This window comes from Carassius gibelio, chromosome B23, assembly GCF_023724105.1.
Source record: "Carassius gibelio isolate Cgi1373 ecotype wild population from Czech Republic chromosome B23, carGib1.2-hapl.c, whole genome shotgun sequence".
NCBI lineage: Eukaryota > Metazoa > Chordata > Actinopteri > Cypriniformes > Cyprinidae > Carassius > Carassius gibelio.
Genome location: NC_068418.1, coordinates 22252229 through 22278093, shown reverse-complemented (window position 1 = coordinate 22278093; position 25865 = coordinate 22252229). Strand labels below are relative to the sequence as shown.

Sequence of the window (25865 nt, the reverse complement as noted above, 5' to 3'; positions counted from 1 at the left end):
GCTCTTCTGCAGTTTTAGCTGCTGTACAAAAATGCAGGTGATATTTATTTCCAATTTTATAGCTTCATTACAGTGCAGCGCTCAAATAACCATGTCTCCTGTATTTCACCAGAATCCATAAAGGTGCTGTGGCAACCAGTATTTTCTGTTTGCTGCCGTCAGTGTTCATTTTTCACTGCAGTTATTGCTGAGCCAATCTGCTTCGAGCCATTATATGATTAGAGAGGCCCATACACTTAGCAAAAATGGGTAAATTGTCCCAAAAGGTCCCAGTCAGCGGTTTCTGGCAATTTGCTGTCAAAAATGAAACAATACGCATCTAATACATCCAATATAAGAGCAGGCTGAATCTGAAGGATGTGTCATATATGCTGAGTTTCATCCTCAAAGTCTGTGCTTGAAAATGAGTCATTTTGGAAACGGTAAAGCAGACGTGGCACCACACAGCTTCGATGGGAAGAATAGCAGATGGATGAACAACAACGCACAAGAGAGGAAAGCTATTGTATAACACGACTCGTTTCCCGTTATTTAAAGCCCATTTCTGCTTAGCTACATGAGACACTTGATGAAGAAGTTTTGTGATTACTTGCTCACCAATGGATGCTCTGCAGTGAATGGGTGCCATCAGAATGAGAGTCCAAACAGCTGATAAAAACATATCAATCCACACCACTCTGGGCCATCAATTAATGTCTTTTGAAGGTCTTGTATAAAAAAACTGCTTGTAAGAAACAAATTCATCATTAAGGCATTTTAACTTTAAACCATCGGCTTTGGCCAAAATAGTTTATAATCCATAATCATGTTTCCTTCAGTGAAAAGGATCCTTCCCTGTTGTCCGCTCACATCAAAATCCACCAACAACAACTGTTTTCACTTGATTTCACTTTCTTGATTTGTGTATATTTCTCTCCTAGATCAGACAAAATGACTTCTTCACTGGAGAAAACAACATTATAGTTAGACGACTGAATATTAAGGATTAGAAATATATATATTTTTTTTTTACAAACATGCAGTTTTTCACTTCACAAGATGTTAACTGATGGACTGGAGTGGTGTGGATTACTGTGATGTTTTTATCAGCTGTTTGGACTCTCATTCTGATGGCACCCATTCACTACAAAGGGTCCATTGTTAAGCAAGTGATGTCATGCTACACTTATGCAAATCTGTTTTTAGGGAAATTCAACTAGACTTCTTGGATGGCCTGAGGATTACCTGTTTCTTAACTTAACACAAATGCAAAAGGTTTTGAAAAGTTATGACTGCCTCAACAAGCCCAAATCATGATAATTTGTGATGCTTTTTTGCTTGCAGAAAGTTTACCTGGTTAAAAAACATTGCAAGCTTTATACTCAGTTTGAAGGTCAGGAATGATTGTCCACCAGGTGAGCATGTCCTAGTCTTATAATGGAAGCCAACAGATCCACTTACCGGACAGATGAGCCAAGTGCTCTGGAATCAGAGGTGAAATGCATTCTGTCCGTATGCTGCAGCACCTCCACCTACGGTCGTCCTCAGTCATATGTGTGCACTGATGAGGCAGACGAGAGAGACGGCCAGATCGATATCGTCGAAGAGTGATGGAATGGTGCCGGACACGGGGCTGATGGGAATCAGGAGGTTATTGTCAGAGTCGTTCCTAAAATAAGGAAGAAATGATCTATAAGCCTGAGGGAGACTCTGGGGCAGCAGTGCACTGGCTCTCTCTCCGATGGGTCTGTGACACTCCAGTATTAGCTGAGAATCTGTAACACAGAGTGAGTAATGAGAGCTCCTCCATAGGAAAGAAAAATCACTCTCTTTAAAAATCTCTGTTTCTCCTAGATGGCAATAAGGGACAGTTGCATAAATTTATCCTGACGAAGAAAAAAACACCCCAGTAATCTCTCATGTGTCTCTCAGCCCCCATCTATAAGAGATGTTATTCAAATGTTAACAGGATTTTAGATAACTAAAAACAGATCTTTTGACCTAAATAAGTTGATTTTATAAAATTGTTTGCTTTGCAATAAGTTGCAAAAACTGGTTTCAATGTGTTTTTGCATTGTCCTGTGAAATGCTGTTGGTGTGGACAGATGTTTAATTTATAAAAAAGGGAAAACTGTACAGATGTGAACAAAGCCAATCTAAAGTTCGAGATTTTAATATGAACTTAAATATTTCTCATCAACTTCAGTCAAAATCAAAAAAAAATATTTTTTTGTATATATAGCTTTAGAGCTTACATTCTGGCAAAGTGTGAACATTTAAGGAGCTGTTACATAACATTTTCAACAAAAAAACTTTTTTTAAATGAGTTTTGGCCCTTCATTGACCTGAAAACAAACTAAAAACAGGTTTAAAAATGCAATTTATAGTCTCTGTGTAAACTACAAAAAAAAAAAAAAAAAAAAAAAAAAAAATTGTGCATGTAGTGTTTCTTTACAAAGTAGGCTAACATTGCCAACTACTGGCCTGGCATGTATAATACAGCCTTTAGGTCCTTTTCATGGATCAGTGTAAACGGGCATCATTTTGACTAGTTGTCATATCTATCTATTCAAAAACGCAAAAGAAGAACTTGTTGTCATGTAAACATACCCTATGGAGTTCTGCACAACTTCCAGTTAACCCCACCCTCTGTCCCTCTAAGCCAATCAGATAAGCAGCTGGATTGGATTTAAAGGAGCAGGTTATAAATCTGGTTTGTGCAACAGAAAAAAAATGCAGCTCAAGTAGCTGCTCCACACATTTGTCTCTCAATCTCTAAAATATAATAAAATGGTAATATAATGTCACCCCTTGTGTCTGTCTATTTTGTTTGAATCTATTCCGAGTGTTGAATACATTGACATTTCATTCTGGCTATACCAAACTAAGAGCCCTATTACAGATTTGAAAACGAGTACACAACTATTTCAAGGCTTCAAAAAATACAAGAACCAGTCGAACACAGATTGAACACAGAATTAAACCCCATATGTGGCGAAAAGAACTTTTCTGCATTCTTAGGCATTTTAGGACTAATAGCAAACAAAGCTGATACTCAAATGAGCCATAACTAAGAACTACATTAAGTCTCCTGAGCTAATTGACTGTTCAGAAGTTCCCTGGAAAGCTAGTTAGCCAGTCTTGATAATGTGGCATTGCATAATGAGTAATTTAGGGTGTCAACAAACACTGCTGAATAAAAGATTAAATGGCTCTTTTGGATACTGATCCATCTACAATCCTTGAAAGCAGTCCATTCAATTGATGTGTGCCAGTTGGGTTTAGATTCTTAGTTATACTTAAACGGTCAATGACAGGTTTAATATGATTTTTTTTATTAGCCTAAAGTGACACTCTGACTGTCTGAATGGAGTTTGGTTTTTGTTGATTGACACTGGATTAAACCTAATCAACTAATGCCACTGCATATATGTATACATTAATTTGATCTAGTTCCAGAGTTTGGAAATATGAGAAAACAATAAAGCAAAATTGACTCTAATATTCTGCATTATTTACAGCCTCTCAGAGATGAACAGCATGTAAATCCTCAACAACTTCACATAGAGACAGGAGGAAGTGAAACTAGTAGACGTGTTTGCTGGGACAAACTTGGTGTGACAGTTTGGTGTGTGAGATCGTCTGTGACAGACTTTAATTAACAGCCAGTTTCCTCCATTCAGCACCTCTAACACTCTGTTCTCTGTGCTTGACAAAAAGATAAAACCTGTGTGTGGGAAAAGGGCTGATTTCCATAAATTGAGGTTTTTAAAATGACACAGTGTTGCAATTTAGACTCCAATTTACTTGTCACATCGCTGCTGTAACACCCACTACCACAGATCATTTCCATTCCTGCAGTCTGCGCTTCAGTCAGAATCTAGCACAGCTGGAGAGTCATTTTCATATCCAGCATGATAGATGTAACAGTAATTTCAACCGCTTCATCACTGCATGCAAAAGAGACAAATTCCTTTAAGAAACGGCAAAACATCCTGTGGTATAGAATGATGGAACAGTTCAACCAAAATCATAAATTTTTGTTATCACTTACTCACCCTAATTTTTCTCAGATTACATATTTTGCTTCCAGTTCTTTTTCATACACTGAAAGTGGATGCAGATTTATGCTGTCAAGCCTGAGAAAAATGCAAAAAAGCCATCATATAAGGACTGCAAAGTGGTCCATACAATTCATGAACTATTTTACAATCTTCCTAGTCATATGATAGCTTTAAAGTGAAAAACAGACCCAAATGCCTCTGGTCCTCCAGAGTTGAGATTTTGTCCAGGGAACAGGGTGATGCTGCAGTACTCTATATTGGAGGAATTGATTAATTTAAACTTCTCCGACACACCTGTTTGCAATTTTTAAAGTACACTTGACCTAAATTGGCTGGTTCAGGTGTGTTTGAGTTGGAACTTTGGGAAAACAGATCTGCAGGTGCAGCACTCAGCACCCCTGACCTAAAAAGTGCAGTAAATCAGTTTGAATACAGATCGTAGGTGCTTGGCAAAAGCTTTTCATTAGATGCTCTACAGAAGCTATTAGGTCTCTTTGCTGTTATTTCCGATCAGGCCTTGAAAACCGAACATTCAGCATCGATGTCCACCAGAAAAATACGACCACAAATATTCTGCTGAACAACAAGTGGTCAGCGAACCTTTGAATCATCTCAGCTCAGCCAATGACAAGTAGATTTACAGTTCCCTGGCAACGGGCTTTCATTTTCTAATCTGGAAGCTGTCGGAAGGTCTCAGCATGGCTGTTTTAATGCCAGACAAAAACAAGCCCCAAGGAACTTGGCTAGTACAGAGTCTGAGAGGGAAAGGAGAGAAGAAACTGTGTGAAAGGAAACCGGGAACTAAAACTGCTGGATAATGTGCTTGATTCATTAAAGATTAAAACAAATAACGTTTTATAAATTTATAAAACGATTCTTGTTGCCTAAGGACTGATGGAAAGGTAGTTTAAATATAGATGAAAAGCATTTTAATGATAATCATATTTAAAAGAAGTCTCTTATGCTCACCAAGGCTACATTTATTTGATCAAAAATACAGTAAAAACTCCAATATTCTAAAATATCAACTGTTTTCTCTTTGAAAATATTTTAAAATGTAATTTATTTCTGTTATGCAAAGCTGAATTTTCAGCATCATTTCTCTTCCATTCATTGCCACATGATTATTCAGAAATCATTCTGATATGCTGATTTGCTGCTCAAGAGTAATTTGTATTATTTTTATAATTGTATTATTATCAATGTTGTTATGATATATTTTGTATTTTTTTAATAACGTGCAACAATGATAAACCATTCACATTGAGACTAGAACTGTGTATTAAGAAGGTAAATAGAGTCAATCCTGCAATACATTCAATACTACAGTACACTGATTTCAACAAATAACAGAATTAATTTCTTCAAACTAGAACCAGAAAAACTGCAATATGTTACATTTCATTACAAAAGGAATGACATTCTTCAGGTTAGCACACCCTGAATCAGAATCAGTCCGTTTCTATTCTAATAACAGAAACTATACATACTATACTTCCCTCTTAGATTGTCCCAATACTGCTTAGTATTCCCAATACAGCACCTCCTCCACATAAACAGAGATTGTTATTTATATGAGGGATTCTTCAATCTTAGAGGCGATCGCTCTGATTGTGTCAAGCTAAGAGATAAAATGGGATGCTCTCTGCTGCTGAATCAATGAACTTAGAGGAATAGCTCATCATTTACCAAACCTCATGTTGTCATGACTTTCTTCTGTGGAACACAAAAGGAGAAATTTTTAAGAAAATATGCAGTTTTTTTATTTTTTATTATTTAATCACAATGAAAAGATTAAAGCTTTCACAAACACAAAAGCATCCTGAAAGTCATCTATACAACTCATACACTATATATATATATATATATATATATATATATATATATATATATATATATATATATATATATATATATATATATATATATATATATATATATATATGTTATCTGAAGACATGCGATAGCTTTGTGTAAGGAATAAACCAATGCTAGAATGGCCAAACAATGCTTTGTTCCTTTTTGCTTGGGCTGCAGGAAAATGTGACTTATTTTATTTTCTATCCATGTGTTGATCCCTCTCTTCTCTCAGCTTTAGTCCATTCATCGTGTGGGCTGAACAGCTCTATTATGTGGCATATATTACAGGTGTCCACAATGGAAAATTGTCTCTGTCAGATAATGTAACAAAGCTCGATCCTACTCTTTTTCTCCCTTGTAATTGTAGTTTTTAAGTACATAAATGCTGTCGACCCAGAAAGTCAATTCCAAAGGCATTTCAAGAACCACAGGGTTTATTTTGGCACAAAAGCTCAGGAATCAAGACTCAATACTTCCCTCCATAAGAGGCTTTTTATTGACAGCCTGATTTTCTGCTCCATTTCATACAACCAAGATCTGAGCGCGTTTCATACCGAACAGAAAAAACTTTTACGTTTTCTTTGTAAACAATGTTATGCAACAAACAGTAATAGCAGACATTTTACAGGCCAAACTACTTAAAGATCTGTGCTTGCCGTGCTTTATCTAATTTGATAAAAAATGCATGGCCTCCAAAAAAATGCTTGTAAATTACTCATTTTGTAAAATTAGCACCATATCTTCGAATATATTTTTTGTCTGCTTGTTTTCTTTCGATTAGCACAGGTTTTGTATTTATTTTTGGAACTGGTCGTAGGCCTTATACACCTCATGTTTTGTGGGGAAAAAAAGCATTATTCACTCCAGCTCAAAATGACCAGAACACAGAATGAGAAAAAATATGGGATGCAACAGCAAAAGTTGTTTTCTACATGCACATTACATACCATAAAAAATAAAACAAACAATATACAGCACTGACATCTAAAGTCACGTTTTGTAACATCTAATCAACAACTTATTAGTAATTACATTGGTGCAGAACTGTAATAATGTAGTAATTTAATAGTAAAAATAACATCCTATTTTAAAGCTTAATTTTTTCTGGCATTTGCTGCTTTGCTCCTTATTTGTGCATTAAAGTGATATCCAATCGGCCATGAACCTCATTCATAGATTACCTTTTGGTTCCGGGAGCAGCAGAATTGCTGAAAAGCTTGGATTTTTGTCGAAAGCAGGAAGCATTGAATCAATCTATAATTATCTTGAGCCCTGTAGAAAAGGAGAGAGAGGGAGACTGTACAAACTTGCTATGTCTCGCTGCCAAATTGAAATGTAAATGCGCTCTGTTTGCTCCTACTTAAGCAGAGCTCGCATACACATTTTCCACACAGTGCCAGACAGGGAGATGTGGGCTGACACTGTTCCTCTGAGTATGTCTGAGAATTATATGCATGGATAGATGCACCTACAGCAGTCAAGCTTTAAATGAGATTTACACTATTTATGAGTGGAATGAGCGTGCTGCAGCAGGGTAGAAAAATTAATAGCAACTATATGAATTTCCAGATCAGAGGGTATCCATATTTTTGCACACGTTTAGAAACTGATTACAGTCTATCTGATGTTGTGTAAGCCTCGCTTAACAGGGAATTCTTTATCTGGAACTTGCTATGTACAGTAATTGGAAATTGGTTTCTTCTTGAAGCCTCACTTCTCAAGCTTGTGTTTAGCATTTAGTGACAGTAGATTACAGAACATTTGCTACAGTAATTTGCAGTGCAAAACGTTTATCAAGGAGGAAAAGCTCTCCATTAACTCTTCTATCTCCATCGTAGTTGCTAAGATGTGACCCCTATCAAGTGCACAGTTTAACTATTTTTGCCCATGCAGGCAGGCTGTTTTGAGCCATCGCAAGTCTATTTCATCCTTAAAAATTAAATAATCAGGCCTGGTAAAGTATCTACCTTAATACAATTAAAGGGGTCATGAACTGAGAAATTCCTTTGATCTTTTGATATATAAAAGGTCATATGAAAACATTCTGTAGGTTTCAAAACTCAAAATTTTCTCGTTAGTCTAAAATCAGCTAATATTGAAGCCAGTCTGCTGAAATTGAACTGGTCATATGTTCAATTCATTTTACCATGGATTAATTTACAAACAAGGCACAATAGAAAGCAGTATTTTTAGAAAAATTGAAACTAAAATATGATGCTGTGCCGACTACATTGGATACGATGTCGCACCACACAACCTCAGAGAACTTTACTTGCTGTAGTGCTTTAAGTGCTTGCTGTAGAAGATGCAGCGCACTTTCAGAAACCCTCCACCTTCCCCAGCTCCACCTGTATAGATCTGCTACAAGGGAATTTCATGTATGCTTTACCTGGGGGTTATAAAAGTCTCAAGTTTCTTAAATAAAAAATGAATTTACCTGAGAAGAACAATGACAAGATTAAATGACTGTTAAATTATGTCTTTTTTTCTGAAAAATTGATCACAATGAAGTGAGTTTAAGATTACTTTAAGAACAATATCGTCTAATGAACTCAGAAAAATGTATTTAATTTTCTTGCATACCCTAATTGGCAGATGTTTGTTCTTATTTCAAGCATAAACTCACTTAATTTTGTTAAATTTGCAGAAAGAAAAGTAAATACATCTTGTTATAAAGATGTTTAGATATTAGGACTGGAAAACAAGACAAAAATACAATTAAATGCCATGACTGTATTAATTGAAGATATTCGGCTCAGTTTGGGCCCAATTTGGGTAAGGATAAATTAAGATTTTCACCATTCTGAAACACTGCTCACTGTACACTGATATACATTCTTACCTTTAGGCTGCAGTCGCCCAATGAGATTAATTTAACCCCATTGAGTTTATCTCCAGAGGCCATATGAATGGGTGTAACTCCCAGCTGCTGGCATGGGTCTGGATTCAGACGTACAGTCTGTGCTTTCATTCTCATGCTGCCAAGCCATTTGGGACGGACGTGTTTGTTCATGGAATATGAAGTGTCCTTTTGAATAATGAAGTGCAAAAGTTAGCAAATCTGGGTCTGTTTTGGAGTGACAATGTGGCATCATTTGACACATTACCAACTCACCAGAACAGAGCTGTTGAAAGTCAACATGAAATCAAAACTGACCCGATTCTCTTTCTTAATACATTATACATGATTTATCTGTGCAAAATATTCCAATATTGTCTAATATCAAAATATGAACGACTTCTGAAACAAATTTCCTTGCCTCTGACATCATCAAGCTCTTAATTTTCGATCCAATCAATTCCTGATGGAAAAAAACAAAAACACGTTAGATTGCAGGAGTAAACTGCGTTACAAACACTGTTTTAAAATGTACTCAAACCTCAGACCATCCAAGATGTAGATGAGTCAGCTTCTCAATCTGAACACATTTGGAGAAATTTTGCAGTACGTCACTTGCTCAACAATGGATCTTCTGCAGTGAATGGGTGCCGTCAGAATGAGAGATCACAATAATCCACACAACTCCAGTACTCCAGTCCATCAATTAACATCTTGGTAAATTAATTGACTTTTAATCACAAGGAATATTATGATTAGAAAAAAACGCATACAATACACACTTCAGTTCAAATCTTTCTTCACGAACTTTCAAAACTGCTTTCCTAATGCTTTGTGTCTGTCCCTGTTTATTGTTTGGCCCCGTCAGAACAGATTCTTCACGCTGTGAGCAGACTTGTCATTGGCTTATGAGGATGATATTATTTGGAGCGCTCAGAGATTAGCCCGCTTGTGTGTTTGTATGATGAAGTGGCCGGACCGAGACGCACTCGAAGCCCAGAGGCAGACGTGACTGGCACGAGGATTTAGACTGAGGACGGAAATGAACCCTCAAGGCAGAACACTTGAGCGAGTTGTCAACACTGTAAATGAGGCGCTTTTGAGATCTGACAGAATTTTAATTTCCGCCGCTCACGAGATGTGGATTTAATTAGGACCATGGCAATTTTTCTAAGATTTATGCAACAACCTCTGCTGCCTTGATTCTGGTAACATGATGGTAAAGCAGTTTTATCTTTTTTATTATTTCATAATAGAAATTGTTACATGATTATTATACATAAAAGTTATAAACATCTAAAAACCTAAAAACTATTCACATCTCTTAAAACCAATAAGTATAACCACTTAAAGTCAATAATACTGTACAGTACATACTTTATCTTTGATCCAAATCCAGGTCAGATGCTACTGAGAGCAACAAAATGAGAAAGCTTTTGAGCCTGCAGTCCAAAATTGCCTGTCTTCAGCATCTTGGGGTTTTACAATTGCTGATCAGCCAGACTTCAAGGCACAATCATTCCAGTGTCTGTCTTCTGTTAGTGAGTGAGTGGGTGTAATAAAGAACTGTGTGCTGTCTTGTTAGCAGAATTTGTCTGTTCCTGTTCCGATTCATTGAGTCACATTTTATGCTTTCAATCATTCAAATTTATTAGAGACCTGGAACATGAGAGTGCAGAACCGGACACAAAGCTCTAAACGCATAATTTCACCAAATGATTCCCGCTAATGCACGTCACATTCTCAATTAAACTGCTAATTACAATTATTAAGAGAATGTAAACTGATTACCTAACGGCTGAAAATATAAGAAGCTGCATATTCACTGTCAGCCAAAAGAGTTTAGGTAGAATTAAAAGATCAAATCTAAGTAATACTGTATCTCATTCTCACCCCAAAATCCCAAATATTTAAATGTAATTTAAATGTGTGTGTGTGTGTGTGCAATAAATACTAAATACGAATATAAATAGTATATTGATTTTGTCAATATATTTTACATTTTATATTAAATTAAAAATTCAATTTTGTCAAACAGTTTTCTGTATAATTTAAGTTTGATTAGTAAAAAAAAAAAAAAAAAAAACGAATTATTTAATTTTGTCTTAATATAATAAAAAACAATGCCTCATTTTAAGCAGAAAGAAAGAAAAAAAACTTTTTTTATTAGCCAAAACCGCAGTGCATTTTCATTACTGGAAACTCCTGAGTTTGTTTAGTAGAGTTATGTTCGAGGTCATGGCAAATTGCCTGCCGTTGTTTTCTGATTTGGAACACTGTCCAAGTCCCTTCATTTGGGAGCTGGTGCGCAGCAGCTGCCTGTCGTCTATCTCTAGAGAGCCATGGATCAGAAACAATTCTAGCTTGCAGCAAATGCAAGAGCACTTGACCGTTATCTGAACCACACAGGTATTGCCTTCAGAGCAGAGCACCTAAACCGATCCTCCTCAGCCCCTTATTTCAGCACGCCAATTCTGCAGCCCTAACAATCCTGCCAACATGCTCCATTATATGGGAGGAAATAAACATCCAGGCAGCGAGTGCCATCTTATGTAGATCCCTCAATGCACCTATGGTTGGAGGTAATGCTAAATTATATTAGAGAAAAGATTTAGTTTTATGCATAAATGCAATGTTAAATGTAGCGTACCAACCTTGAGTCATATCATTCACTTGAACCCTTTCTGTAACCTCAAAATGTCAAGTGTCAAACCCAAATAACAACAGTTTATTTATGTCCTTGGGTTAACATACAATGACGCAGGCAGCATTAGCGTGTGACCTTTAAATATAATTTTTTTTTCGGAATTGAAGGAATAAACTAGTTGTTCTCTGTTGCCAAACACAAAGCGTAATGAGGGTTCACTACCATAATTACACTTCCCCAAAGCACAATGTGTTTCTGAAATGTGTTTCATCTTATGAGCGAATTCACAGCTAGCCGGCTTCCTCCGCTGTCAAATTAGTCTAAAAAATCATTCCCTAGCGAGCTGGTTTGATGTCTGTGTCGGAGAGCGTCTGGGAACGGACTGTAGAATTTCTCGTAGACACAATGTTCCTGAATGTTGTGTAACACGATGCGATCAAAGCTGCAAACCTCATTACTCAAACCCTGCTTTCAGACTCCCGTTCTTTTATAAGCAGACGGTCTAACATTGATTCATCATAGAGAGAGAAGCACATGAATGTAAGTAAATGAAGGCCTAATGTAGCGAATTCTTTATTTTTTTTTCTTTTTAGGAAAAATATCTATACTTCAAACACAATTTACTCTTTTCTATCACTTCCACTATCTGTCATAAACAGAAGGAGTTCCAGCGTAACGTTAAACTAAAATATGAAATACATTAAATGTAAGACTTAATGTTTACTCAAAAATGAAGGCTTTTCTGAATCAACCCAAGAAAAAGTAAATTTTGTTAGTTGAAAGAAGGCTGTTTTGGTTGTTAGCTTTCTGGATCTCAATTAGTGGGCTGATACAGCACTGAATAGAAGTGTGAGAAACTCTTTTTTTTCCTTTCACAGCTTGACAACAAGGCATATCAAAATGTAAAATATGACATATTGATATATATCAAAAGTGATATTGCCATATATGTTACCTATAAGGCGATATATTTAATTTTCATATACTTACATTCTCTGGGTCGATGAAGAGATACATTTATAACGTACATAAAATCCCCATAGTAAAATGTACATGATGATATAAATGAAAAATTATGAAATATAAAAAATATATTTTATATGGTATTACATATAGCAACCATATATGTCAACCATATATATTTTATTTAAATATGCAATTTTATTCAAATATTTTTTTAGATGTCATTTTTAAAAATGTAGCCTTTAAAACACACACACACACACACATTATATATATATTTACATACTTTAAAAAATTGCATGGAAATAAATGTACGTACTATATTCTATATTCCTGTATGTATTATATTTAACCCACAACACAAGATGTACTCTGTTTTTTTTAACATAATTGTTATTCCGTTTTATTTATTTATTTATTTTAATAAACTGTACAAATGTCATAACATTGCACACAAAATATAAAAAAAATGCCATGAAAACTTGAGGCCATTGTAAAAAGCATGCAATGCAAGAAAAAAATACAACACATTCTTCAAACGGCATCTGCAAACAACCTTCAACATCTGGCCTTGAAAAATAGGAAGCAGACATCTTGCATACATAATCTTTCATATTGCTTTAGGTGCCGCCTCTATCTATCCCATCATAAATGACAACACGCTCTGTGCAAAAAAAATGATTAAGACATCTATTTACAAGGAGGAGCCAAGTGGGCAAAGGCACACATCGCCATTTCAATAACTTCTGTGCCTCAGCCACCTGCGCTTGAGGATAAGAGCACCTATCGAAAGATTTTTTTGCACCTCCTATTTTGGAAGGGATTCAACAAATGGCCCTGTTCGCTGACATTCATATGAAAGGGATTTATAGGAGCTTCCTCCTTTGGCAGTCCATGCACGAAACCTCAGCCCAGTCTGCTGCTCTCAATTACAGACAGTGGCTCTGTTTTCCCCAAGGACTCAAAGTCAGAAAGTTAGGAAAGAAATTACAGCTATCTGCCAATTAAAAACACTACCTGTCTAAAGCCAATGTCCACGTGGTTTGACAACACTTCAGTATAAGTTCAGTATAAAAGTTGTGCGCTTTGATTATAAAAAGAAATACTGCTTTGATTACACAACCTGATCTTTAACTTTACTTTATAGTAGCTATTTCTTGTTAGTAGCTTGAACTGCAATGAAAGTAAGTTTGCCAGCACTGCACATTACAGATGGTAAAAACATAAGGACAAATTACCATAATGGACTGCAGATTCTTTTATGCACCTTGTTTTTGGCTTTGCAGCAGTTCAGACACTTTTCATGCTGTCTTCAAAGCCGCTGGTATTCACTGGTAAGAAATGAGGATGATCAATGAACTTAATTAAATTGAGGGAGACTGTGCCACACAATAACACTTTTTCAATCTCAAACAATTGGTTTGAATGGATTTTTTTTTTTCAGGTCTTGCTGCATAAACTTGCATTCATGAAATTTGTCAAGCTACTAGATAAAATAGTGTCCAATTCAACAATTTATGTGAAAATATTACTGCCAAGGATTTTATATTGAACCCCAATATAAAACAGCAGATTGTCTTTTTTCATTTAAGACATTCACAATACATAATTGCATCATTTAACATTAATAAAGCTAGAAATTATTTGTTACAGTAATACTTACATTACTTTGACAAAATGTTCAATGATTGAGTTGCATTCTACTTTTTAATTAAGCAAATGGAGCGAATGGCAAATATCCATGTTTGAGGGAGACATCTGACTAAAGAGACGCTTAAAAGGACGATGGATTTATTCGGAGGACACATTCACCAGCCACTCGAGGAAAGTTCGGCAACAGGAAAGGGATGTGACTTTTTCAGAACCTGGTTAATGGAGGATGGATGTAGCTTTGAGCTGTTCCACTGAGAAGATTTTGTATTCCTATGGCTTAATAAATTAAGTTGTATTATGAAACACATCTCTAAGCAAAGCTGAAGGACAGAATATCATGAAATAATAAAGGTTTCTCCCGCCTCATTAACTCAACCAGCTCGTCGGTATGGGAGAGAGCTCACTGTGCTGTTGAATCTGTAAAGGATAATTATTGAGTTTGTATCCGTTTATTTATGTGCAGAAAAAACCTGAGCATTTTATCAGAGCGAGTAGTTGAATCAAGACAGAGAGATTATGTTTGATTTCCTTTGCATCTCAAATAGACTGTGGCCTTTGAAAAAAAAGAAAAGGAAAAAGAAAAGTGACTTTGTGTGAACTTCCAAGTGAGGCAAAGTTAGAGCTTTTGTTAATAGAAAAAGATAACAAGAGAATACGGATATAAACAAACAATAATTAGTGATAAGATATAAGCAATCATTTAGTTTATATTATGGCAAAATACCTCAAATTAACTTTTGCTGCAAGACTGTACATGGTTATTTTGGTATATTAGACAAACAAAAAAGCATAATTACTGACCAATTTATTAGTTTAGTCACCATGAAAGAGTAAAATTATTAAATAATTAAATATAAATTAAAAGATTAAATTATTAATAATTATTAATAAACGTATCCCTTATAAAATTTGAGTAAATCTCACTCAAGATTGGTTTTGCATATCCAATACAGATTGGTTAGGATGCACATAATTTAAGTTATGTTTCTACACTTGTAATATAGAAACAGTGTCTAGAATATATAGAAACAGATAATTAGCATGCAAAATAAAATCAACACTCTCAGAAAAGTTGTCACTAAATTAAAATCTTTAAATAATAATAATAATAATAATAATAAATATATCCTGATACATCATTCTTGAGTAACCATAAAAAAAAGTTAATTGCAACTCTCCCAATTCAGAGAATTTGTCTGTTTGTTTGTTTTGGCCATGGAATAAAAAAGGTAACTTTCAGTTTATTTCTGAGATTTTTGAGAGATAAAAACGTCTGTTGTTAGATTAAGAGTTGCAATTAATTTTTAATTTCACACATGCCTAGTTTGCATGTGAGCATGTTTGTTTGTTAATTAGTGCCTGTATTAAGTGAATGTCCTCCAGTCATGTCATTTCGCAAACTTTTGGCTCTAGGTCTCGGTGCTTCTTTGCTGCAAGTGAGATCAACCCAGAGGTAGCTGGAGATTTTTGATAGGTTGTTTAAGGTTGTTTTTGTTAAGGTTGTTTGCCTGCATTCCAAAGTCATCCGGATCTTTCTCTCAATACATAAATGGTTTAAGAGCTGCATGTCGTAAAGTAGCAATCAGAAAAATGTCTGAGAGCTGCTGCCAGAGGTAGAAACTGTTCTCCAAAGATCTTATTGGAAATAGATGCGTTATTGCATCAGCTGAGGTGTTGCATTTCACCCAGAGGAGGAGCGTGTTAAAAGGTCTAATCCAATATATTGCCTTTCATAGGAAAGTAATAAAACAAGCCCAGCAATGAGACGAGGAAAGGATTACTTAATGATAAAGTACACACATCATTTACTAATTAGGGTCTATTCCCCAATGTTGGTGCCCCGTGATGGATTCATCTGTCTGATGCAAGATCCTGTTATATAAACAGGAAACTTTTTATGCGTTTGTTTACATGACAACACGATTTGGGGACTGAAAATGCATATTTTTGAAAATGGGTTTCAAAGTACAAGTTTTTGAAAACGCCACCATTTTTGTTTCTGTGTAAACAATATGGCAATCTTTGAAAATGGTGACGTCATGCTTGTGCGTAGTACATGTTAGGTATGTAGACATGTGCAATACGTGTCAATTTTAAAGGCAAGCGCAAACAAACCAACACAGCCTCACTCCAACTCGTCACATATTGACGCTTGGTCAGGACTACTGGCGTCACTTTCTGACGCACATTTTTCGATGTCCTCCATTGCTATAAATAAGAAACCCTTAGCATCAATCAGGGGCTTCAGCCCCCCTAAACTTATGCCCAGCCCCCCTAAAAAATTATTTCATTAATTAATTAGTGATCGCTTCAGTCCCCTTTAAAAACTCATTTGAGACGGTGGCAAGCTGCATCAAGTTCCGGCTCCTCCCCTTATCTGAGTCTGCATGGATTCAGCGCGTTTTTCAATCCACAGGGGCGCCGAGCAGAGCGAACATCAGAGAGTACAAGGTGTGTGTGTGTGTGTGTGCGTGTGCGCGTGTGTGTGTGTGTGCGTGCGTGCGTGTGGTGTGTGTGTTCTCGCATCCAATACCAGTACGTCTTCGCTGCTTTCACTTTCAGCCTTTAAATGACACAGAGAGAGAAACATCATGTGGAGTTATTTTGTTTTCTATTATTAAACATAATTTTATATTAAGTAATAATTAATCATTAGTGTATCATGATACATATATTAGAGTAAGAGTAAAGGGATCTGTGTTTTTTTTTTTTTAAGTAATTGATTTATAGAAGTGGCAAATTGATAATGATGTTATTTTTAATAAATATAAATAAATATAGAACAGATTAAACATATTGCCAATAGACAATTACATTAATACATGTTTTGTCTATATTCTTAATGAATATTAGCTGGTTAGTTAAATGATTTGAAATGAAATAAATGTTCAGGGGCTGACTTGATGTATAACCAACCGTATTGTTGATTATAAAGGCTAAAAAGCTAAAAATTAATAATAATAATAATAATAATAATAATAATAATAATAATAATAATAATAAAATATAATAATTTATATTTCATTGTAGATGGATATACAACATTTTTTTTGTCGTGCGGGAGTAGGTCTGCAAATGAGCAACGGTCAGGTGAGAATAGAACAGACAGCCTCACACACACACACACACAATACCACTGTGTTCCCAAGATTCATTGCAGTCTTTGAACCCTTATGTTGTTTTAATTTTCTGCCAATTTCCACATACATTTCATAAGAAAAAGCAGTGGTATCATCAAAGGATAAACATGAATGTCCTAATACTGAATCAGGAAGTCTTTATTGTAAAAAAATTAAAAATATAAAAAAAAAATCTACATTCCTAATTCAAAATTTTCCAGTGACTGGTCACATCTAAAAAACTGTATTAGTTTTTTTTACAGTGTTATATATGGCTCAGTCAGTACTCCTACTCCCATATATGAAATACAGGGAATACAATGGAATAGTGGATTGCAATAAGGTTAGTAGTATACAACCTACCCTAATAGTAAAATAATATTTTTTAATCATACCCTTATTGGGGGCTGAGCCCCCCTAAAATCAAAATCTTAGAATCGCCCCTGGCATCAATAAGCCAGTGCAAAAGGCTTATCGTTGTGATATAACAATAATATGGAATGTCTAAAAAGTACTAAAAAGTAATGCTTGTTTATGGTTGGTTGTTGGAATAAATACCTGCGACTGTACTTTTATTTGCCTGTTACACGTTTTATATTGTTCAGAAGTGGGTATGTTTAGGGTAGGGGTGGGGTTACATGCTCCAATAAAAAGAAAAATGTATATATATTTTTTTATATTTAATACAAGTGCATGAAAACCATTAAATTAAGACAAACAAACTAAAACAATGGAGGACCCTGTGCTTCGAAAAATGTGATGATGCCAAGGTGTCCTGGCCAAGCGTCAATATATGACGAGTTGGCGTGAGACTGTGTTTAACAAACACACACAACAATGGCGAGTAGACGGTACTGTTGTTGCTGTTGCTCAGCAAAATGAGGATATATACATCCTATAATCGTCACTTCCTTACAGGTACTGTTTACTAATCAGGTGACAGTGCCAACTACTGGCCTGTTATACGTAATGCAGCGTTTTTGGCCGTTTTCGCGTATATGTGTAAACGCAAATCGATTTGAAAAGATTGTTGTTTATGTGAAACTTTTACAAAACTTTTCCATTTTTTACTACACTATTGTCGTGTAAACAGTTTTTATTTTCAGATACACAAACTGCATCTTGCCATGGTTATTTTTTTTATCATGCAGTTCCTTGAAGAGAGTTGTGCTATTATTTGGAGAAAAAACTAAATTTCACAAAGAATGACAAAGACACGGCAAATAAATAAATTAATTAATAAATGTGACATTTTAAAGTAGAGAGACTGAAATAATAATATGAAGACAACTGTGTATTTTTAATATTTAAAAACCCAATTTATTTTATTTTGGAGATTTTCAAAATGTATCTATTCATTAATTTATTAATAACAAGAATCATCATCTAGTCTTATGACACTATTGTCTTTGGAAGAGCTGCCTTTGAAGTCGTTTCATTATTGGTTCAATTTTGCAACCCTGACAGAGTTATTAAATTGAACTGAATAAACATTGGACTAAATTCATGTGAATAATGACACTATTGTCTTTAGAGACATAATTTGATTCATAACTGATGAACTTTCTAACATTAACACCACCACTAACCTGTTTGGAAGCGATCTGTATAAAGTGCTAAATATAAATAAATGTGACTTTACATGATTTGACTATCGCTCACTCTATCTCTGGACAAGACTTTCCACCAGTCTGATCATCTCAAATTCAAATCTGACATGATTGCCAGCTGGCCTGCGAATCTGCTGACGTAAATTTCACAGGGATTAAAGTGAAAAAAAATCTTCTGACTGAACATTTTTCAGGCCAAGCCATATTCCTTTAACAAACACTTTATTTAAATAGTCGAGACCAATAGCGTTTTAAGGGGAGATTAAACCGCTTTAATATTGCCAGTTTGCATATTTTAAAAGCTATTTGTAATCTTTGAAAAAAAATATACCTTGACAAATAATCAACCATCTACCACACATCTTTTCAGTGCATGTTTTTATTTATCTTATAACACCAAACAATGTTTTGTGAAACTCTTAATAATGAACAGGAAAAAAAAAAAAGTAATAGCATCACCATTAAATTCCAAAAAGTGCTTTTTCAAAATGTGCATTTTCAGTGCATGTTTTATGTTTCTTATAACACCAAACAATGTTTTGTGAAACTATTAATAATTAACAGGAAAAAAAGTAACTGCACCACCATTAAATTCCAAAAAGTGCTTTTCTTGTGCAAATGTCTCTAGAGTGCTTTTCACTTTTTCTGCTTTTTGGCTGTGAAACCATATTCCTGAAGCTTGGCTACACCTGACACCCGTTTTAGTGTTTGACTAGCTACATGTGCAGGAGTGGCTCCAGGAGAGGTGGAGGGGGTGGAGGCTGTAGCAGCAGTTTTGCCTTTAACTCCAGGGGTGGAGGAGAAAGAGGCTGTAGCAACAGCTTTACCTTTAACTCCAACAGTGGAGGAGGTGGAGACTGCAGCAGCAGTTTTGCCTTTAACTCCAGGGGTGGAGGAGAAAGAGGCTGTAGCAACAGCTTTACCTTTAACTCCAACAGTGGAGGAGGTGGAGACTGTAGCAGCAGTTTTGCCTTTAACTGCAGGGGTGGAGGAGAAAGAGGCTGTAGCAACAGCTTTACCTTTAACTCCAACAGTGGAGGAGGTGGAGACTGTAGCAGCAGTTTTGCCTTTAACTGCAGGGGTGGAGGAGAAAGAGACTGTAGCAACAGCTTTACCTTTAACTCCAACAGTGGAGGAGGTGGAGACTGTAGCAGCAGTTTTGCCTTTAACTGCAGGGGTGGAGGAGAAAGAGGCTGTAGCAACAGCTTTACCTTTAACTCCAACAGTGGAGGAGGTGGAGACTGTAGCAGCAGTTTTGCCTTTAACTGCAGGGGTGGAGGAGAAAGAGACTGTAGCAACAGCTTTACCTTTAACTCCAGCAGTGGAGGAGGTGGAGACTGTAGCAGCAGCGCCTTTAACTGCAGGGGTGGAGGCTGTAGCAGCAGCTTTTTGTTTAACTCCAAGGGCGGAAGAGGTGGAGGCTGTAGCAGCAGCAGTGCCTTTAACTGCAGGGGTGGAGGCTGTAGCAGCAGCTTTTCGTTTAACTCCAAGGGTGGAAGAGGTGGGGGCTTTAGCACAAACAGAAGAGGTGGAACCTTTCTTTACTTTTCTAACCCTAACTGCTGAGAGGACCTTCACAGCTTCCCTCAGTTTCCTTTCCTTTTGCTTGTCAAGGTTCACCTTCTTTTTCTTCAGATGATTTTGGTATGTCTCATAAGAAGACAGGCAAAATCTCCTTAATGCAGGGGTAATTTGCATTTTAGATGCAGTTTTGCCCATTACCTTCATGTGGGACTTGAGAATGGCTAAGCCTTCATAAGTCTCAATGTTCAGCCTAACCCTGTCTTTCTCAATTATATCATCCATCATGTTAAATGATCCTTCGACAAGAGGGCCAGTGAACAATGACAGAAGAGCCTTTACCAACTTCCCTAAGATGGGGAACCTCATTCCTCCTTCTGGCATCTTCATGGCGAAAATCTTACTCCACCAGTCAACATCGATTCGTGCATTGTTCTCCTCAAAGCATTTGGCCTGTGTCCCTAGATCTGTATTAATCTGGTAGGCTCGAACCTCTTCATCCAGTTGACCCAACTCCTCTGACTTCACAGCATTTGGCAAGGCCTTGGCCAAGGTGTTGAATGCACCTTGGACTGATTCATGGAGAATCAATGATGGTGTCAGCGCAGATAAAGAGGTGATGATGTTGTTGTTGAGGGGCAGGTTTTTCAGGAGGAATGTTGCTGCCTTTATGTAGCCTTCTCTGAGAGAGATGTAGACCTTCTGCACCCAGGGCTTCTTTTCTACTCTAGCCTTGTTTAAGGCAAAGAAGCTGAATCTCCCCACAGACAACCTTTTGTCAGTGTACTGCAGGTCTCTCTGGTGAACATTAAGCTTCAACAAGCCCTTTGCACTCAAAGGAATAGTTTCAGGCTTCATAAATTTGGAGAGAAGTTCCCTAACCAGTAGCAGCATTTCAGCATGCAGCACATGAATCATGGGCTTTTCATGTTGCAACTTCTTCAGGAACACCTTAAAAGTTGGAAGTACACCTGAAAATCACAATAGAACCAGATTAGAAATGGGTCTGAATATTTTATTCATTGATTAATAATCACATTCATAGTAATGTAACATACTCTTCTTGGAATATTACAACCCTTTAATATTATTTTTTAGATTTGTTGTTGTTTATTTTCATCTGTATTATTTAATTGTCTAGTTTTATTTACATCAGTCCTGAAATGTTTTAATTCTGGTTTAATAAGTCTATAACTTACAAAGTGCTGTATAAATAGTTTATTAGTAGTAGTATTAATATTAGTAGTATTAACCAAAGTGATCTGATTAACAGTGATCTAAAAACTGTATTTATGGTCAATTCAGATTCCATTCCAGGATTCCAAGAAAAATAAGCATATAATAAATATAACAATAAAGGGATTTCAATAAATAAGAAATCTCTGTACTTTTCTTAACACTTAAAGTGAATAAAAAGTGAACATACCTCGATACAAATCAATAATGGTTGTGAGCTTGTCGAACTCTGAAAAAAGCATACAGGTGCGTGTCTTTCGTTTTTTGTTGACATCACTTCCGATCCTTGCAGATTTTGCCATTTGCTGTTGCAGACAAATTATCCTGGCCTTCTCATCAGATGTAACTGCATGCTTATCAAGAAGCTGGTTCAGGAGCCATCTGCATCACAAAATAACATATACACATAAGGATTAAGGAGAAGAAAAAATCAACAATGCTATTTCTAATTGCCAATACTTCAACAGTCATGACATACTTTTTGTGTTTACAGGTCAAGGCACTTCCTTTTCTTTATATAAAGGTTATTTAATAATTTGATTGCATCTGGAATGAAGCCGAGCTTCATTGTTCTAACATTTAACCCTTTGAGTCACTATATCTATAACTTTATATAACCTGATTGATCACTGAGCCATCTCCACCCCTTGGTTTAGATTTGTTATGTAAAAAAAATCCACTAGATGTCTGCATCTTTAAATATTATTAATAACAAACAAAAAAATGTGTGTGTGTTTCATTAAAAATCCAAAAAAAGGCCTACTAGTACAGAAATTAGATGATACAAAAATAGAAGTACCTGTGTTTGTGTTGATCATGAGAAGACAGGACGCTGTAGAAGTGCACAGTCAATGGATCCATAAGCTCCCGTATTCTGTTGCACACATCCAACATTTGCAGGAACCTGCTGCTGATGGGACGTATTAGGCTCTTATTCTCCAAATGAAGTAAGGACTGAAACTCAGAAAAAACTTCTTTCTGTTTGGGTGATTTTTCAATGTCATAGTATACATCAGAGCAAAATTGTTCCACAAATCCCTGGAAAGGATTTAAAAGGGCCTTGGCTGCATTCGAGACCATATGGACAGTGTCTCCGCTGACATCCAGCAGTAATGGATTTTCTCTTCTGACTAGTGTCTCTACTCCAGACTTTTTCCCTCTCATCACACTGCAGTTATCCAACAGTATACCAACAACCTGATTCCAGTTCAGGCTATATGACTGGAGAATATCTTTCAATGTGTTTGTGATTGTTAAGGCATCTGCAATATTCAGTTTCCTCGAGGCTAGATGCTGGGTTGCCACTTTTCCCACATCTTCATCATAGTACCGAACAAGAACATTCAGAATCCTGTCCATGTTTCCATCTGTTGCCTCATCTACATTTAAAGAAAACATCTTCGTTTTCAGCTTAGATGACAATTCGGATTTCCAATAAGCAGAAATGCCATGTGTGCACAAGTAGGAGGCATGTGCATTAGACATAGACAATCTTGAAAGTGCACTCTTGTCTTTGACAACTGATTGCATTAAATTAACTAGCGGTTGTGAGACTGTGAACGACAGGTCATGCTCCGCTATGAAAGAACATATGCGCACTTTTACATCGCACACACGGTCGGCCATAGATGCATGAATCTCCGTTGTGGTACTTGTCGCACCAGGCAGGCAGACAGCATGTGTACTGTAGAGCACGAACGGCAGCATTGTGACTAGCTTCTGATTGATGGCGAGCTAGCACTTTTTTGCCATTATTGCCATATTGAAATTTCCTGTGGCATACTGTGCAAAGACACGTACCTGGTTGTTTGATTTTTTTAGCCCACGAACTAAAAGGCTTGCCATTCTTCCCAATTTCGCTAAGCCAAGCCCATCTCCATTTATTTTTTACACTTTTATCAATCTCCGAAACATCGGAGCCTTCCTGCATTATAAGTGTGTCCATGCTATCTTAAATGTAATTATACCTCAGCCGTAGCCTGACATGTACTTCTTCAAAACTAAACCAAAACCCGGAGTGGATCCATACCGGAGTGATAACAAAACGCTTATAGTGAAGAGAGGAACGTGCATTCGCTCCACTCCAGGCTTTGATCACATCCTCCTCAGCAGGCTGAATACACTTTGTCTTTCCTTAATTTAAGACCTATTTAAACTAAAATTAAGACATTTATTACACTATTTGAGAAATGTAAGCCTATATATACAGCATTAAAATTATGAAAAGTGAATTTAAAACATTAAGGACAGGCGGAACAGTGTAATGGACGGAAATCCGTCGATGACTCGCTACAATTAACGGAAATCCGTCGTAACGACGGAGAACTTTAATCCCTGATTTCAGCATTAAAGAGCTAATCATGAGCTTGATAGTGTGAAATAGAGGGTGTGCTCTAAACTGGCCCCTGTTGCGCTAATATCCTCAATTATTCTGCTAACATTAGTGACACTGATGTCACCTTTTAAATGTCAGTGCTCCAGCAAAGAGCCAAACAATTATTCAGCGCTGAGTCACAGACCCTCAATCAAACAATCCTCTGCCGCACTGATTTAGAATTAGTGACACTTGCTAAGGAAAACATCCCTTACACTATCGCTCAAATTTTGGCTGTGGAGTTTGTAGAAATCCCTAATCTTGAATATTACATTTAGATGCACGACTCATCTGTTTTAGTTCCTCAACTCTTAATATTTTTCATGCAGTTTGTTGAAGAGAGATGTGTTATTATTCAGATTTATGATTTTTTTTGAAATATCATACACTGTAAAGACCTATAACTCAATGAATAATATGGAATAAGACCATTTATTTTCTAAGAATAATAGGATACATAGGGTCGATTTCATGTTTTCTTTAATGCTGCAAATCTCAAACATCTGATATTCATGTGACAAAAATTAATCTGCGTTATTCTCTCTATTTTCCAGTGAGTTCAATTTTAATGTTGATGCTAAAACATGCGATGGCTTCAACATCAGGATCTTGATTTGATCTTTAAAGATCCCTCACCACATAAAGTTTCTCCTCATCTGGTTCTATGTGCAAAGAATTGCAGAAAAACACACGAGCAAAGGGAATATTTTGGATGAAAACACTGAAATATTCAAGTCTCACAGATTCTACTGGCTTCAATAACAGGGACTGGGAGGAGGACTGTCAGATAATAATATATTTCATTGACCATGAAATACACATGGTCACAAGCACTGTTTTTGAAAGGTCATGCAAAATTCAGTGTCATTGGGCCCGGTCTCTCGTGGGTGGCTTGTGTTAGTATATTGCTCTGTAGTGCTAAAAACAGTTAGGATGTTTTAGCTCGGACTCTTTGGATCAGCATGGAGACGTTTTTTGGCCTGATTTATGATGGCGTTGCATAACAATTGCACTGCAGGCAATCTAATTTCCTGCAGTCGTTTGTGTCTTAGAATTGAATTTTGTTCCTTGTGAATCTATTATTATTATTATTTAAATGAAGATTTAAAGTTTATTTTCATAATTTGACATATTTTTAAAAGGGAAGTCATTTTAAACAAATTTTTCCTTTGAAAAGTAAACATAGTACATTTTAAGACGTTCAAGTCAAAATTTTGAGTAGAATTATTCAATTCGACTTTTTTTTTTCATTGAAGTTATAAATTTTATCAATCCATGCATTCCCTGCTGGGAAATAAACCCATGAGCCATGAAACCTACTGTTTAAGGAGGAATACTATCTGTATACACTACTTTTCAAAGGTTTGGGGTCAGTATTATTATTATTATTATTAAAGAATAAGCATGCATTAAATGTAATGTTAAACAAATGTATTTCAGTTAAATGCTGTTCTTTTGAACTTTCTATTCACAAAAACATTAAGCAGCACAACCGTCTTCAACATTAGTAATAATAAGATAATGTTTCTTGAAAAGCAAATCGGCATACTAGAATGATTTCTGAATGACCACGTGAAACTGAAAATGGGAGAAATTATGCTGAATATTCATAAATAATTTTTAAATATATTCAAATGGAAAACAGTTATTTTAAGTTGTAATAATATTTTGATCAAATAAATGCAACCTTGGTGAGCAGAAGAAACTTCTTCCAAAAATATTTTCAAATCTTGCCGACCCCAAACTTTTAAACAACAGTGAAACTTTTCATACAAGCCATGTGATACCACATAATTAAATTTGGAAGCTTTTCTTAACAAATATTGATATATACGGTTAATGAACCAACGCATGCAACTCAACTACAATTTAGCAATGTGGTTTTCGACTTTAAAATAATTCACTTTCAGTTCTGAACACTCTAGCTATATTTGTTCAGGAAATAAATCAGGTTTGTTTTATTCAGCCTTTTATTTGACAATTTAATTTGAAGATTTAAA

At 36.0% G+C, this 25865-nt stretch overlaps 2 protein-coding genes and 1 long non-coding RNA gene across 3 annotated transcripts; all 3 read right to left on the bottom strand.

The window, feature by feature from the left end:
* Window positions 1–2526: 2526 nt before the first annotated feature.
* Window positions 2527–4323, bottom strand: LOC128012150 (uncharacterized). The gene is made up of 3 exons (XR_008182715.1): window positions 4232–4323; window positions 4038–4118; window positions 2527–3929 (listed from the first exon to the last, which is right to left on the bottom strand). It is a non-coding gene; the product is annotated as an uncharacterized LOC128012150 (long non-coding RNA).
* A 14905-nt stretch (window positions 4324–19228) lies between these two features.
* On the bottom strand, window positions 19229–21200 carry LOC128011814 (uncharacterized). The gene is made up of 2 exons (XM_052594541.1): window positions 20042–21200; window positions 19229–19753 (listed from the first exon to the last, which is right to left on the bottom strand). Exons 1-2 carry the CDS (start codon window positions 21171–21173, stop codon window positions 19371–19373), a joined length of 1515 nt encoding a protein of 504 aa, XP_052450501.1. The 5' UTR covers window positions 21174–21200; the 3' UTR covers window positions 19229–19370.
* Window positions 21201–21655: 455 nt separating this feature from the next.
* Window positions 21656–23151, bottom strand: LOC128011678 (uncharacterized). Its single transcript, XM_052594355.1, has 2 exons — window positions 22291–23151; window positions 21656–21872 (listed from the first exon to the last, which is right to left on the bottom strand). The coding sequence occupies exons 1-2, from the start codon at window positions 23115–23117 to the stop codon at window positions 21656–21658; spliced, it is 1044 nt and encodes a 347-aa protein (XP_052450315.1). The 5' UTR covers window positions 23118–23151.
* Window positions 23152–25865: the final 2714 nt, after the last annotated feature.

Excerpts from the sequence above, each read along its gene's own strand:
- LOC128011814 (XM_052594541.1), bottom strand. The coding sequence starts at position 21,173 with ATGATTCATGTGCTGCATGCTGAAATGCTGCTACTGGTTAGGGAACTT. Across the intron at positions 19,754-20,041 it reads CTCCACTGCTGGAGTTAAAG|GTAAAGCTGTTGCTACAGCC; the intron begins GTAAAGCTGTTG and ends TTGGAGTTAAAG.
- LOC128011678 (XM_052594355.1), bottom strand. The coding sequence starts at position 23,117 with ATGGCCGACCGTGTGTGCGATGTAAAAGTGCGCATATGTTCTTTCATA. Across the intron at positions 21,873-22,290 it reads CATGATCAACACAAACACAG|ATGGCTCCTGAACCAGCTTC; the intron begins GTACTTCTATTT and ends TTTGTGATGCAG.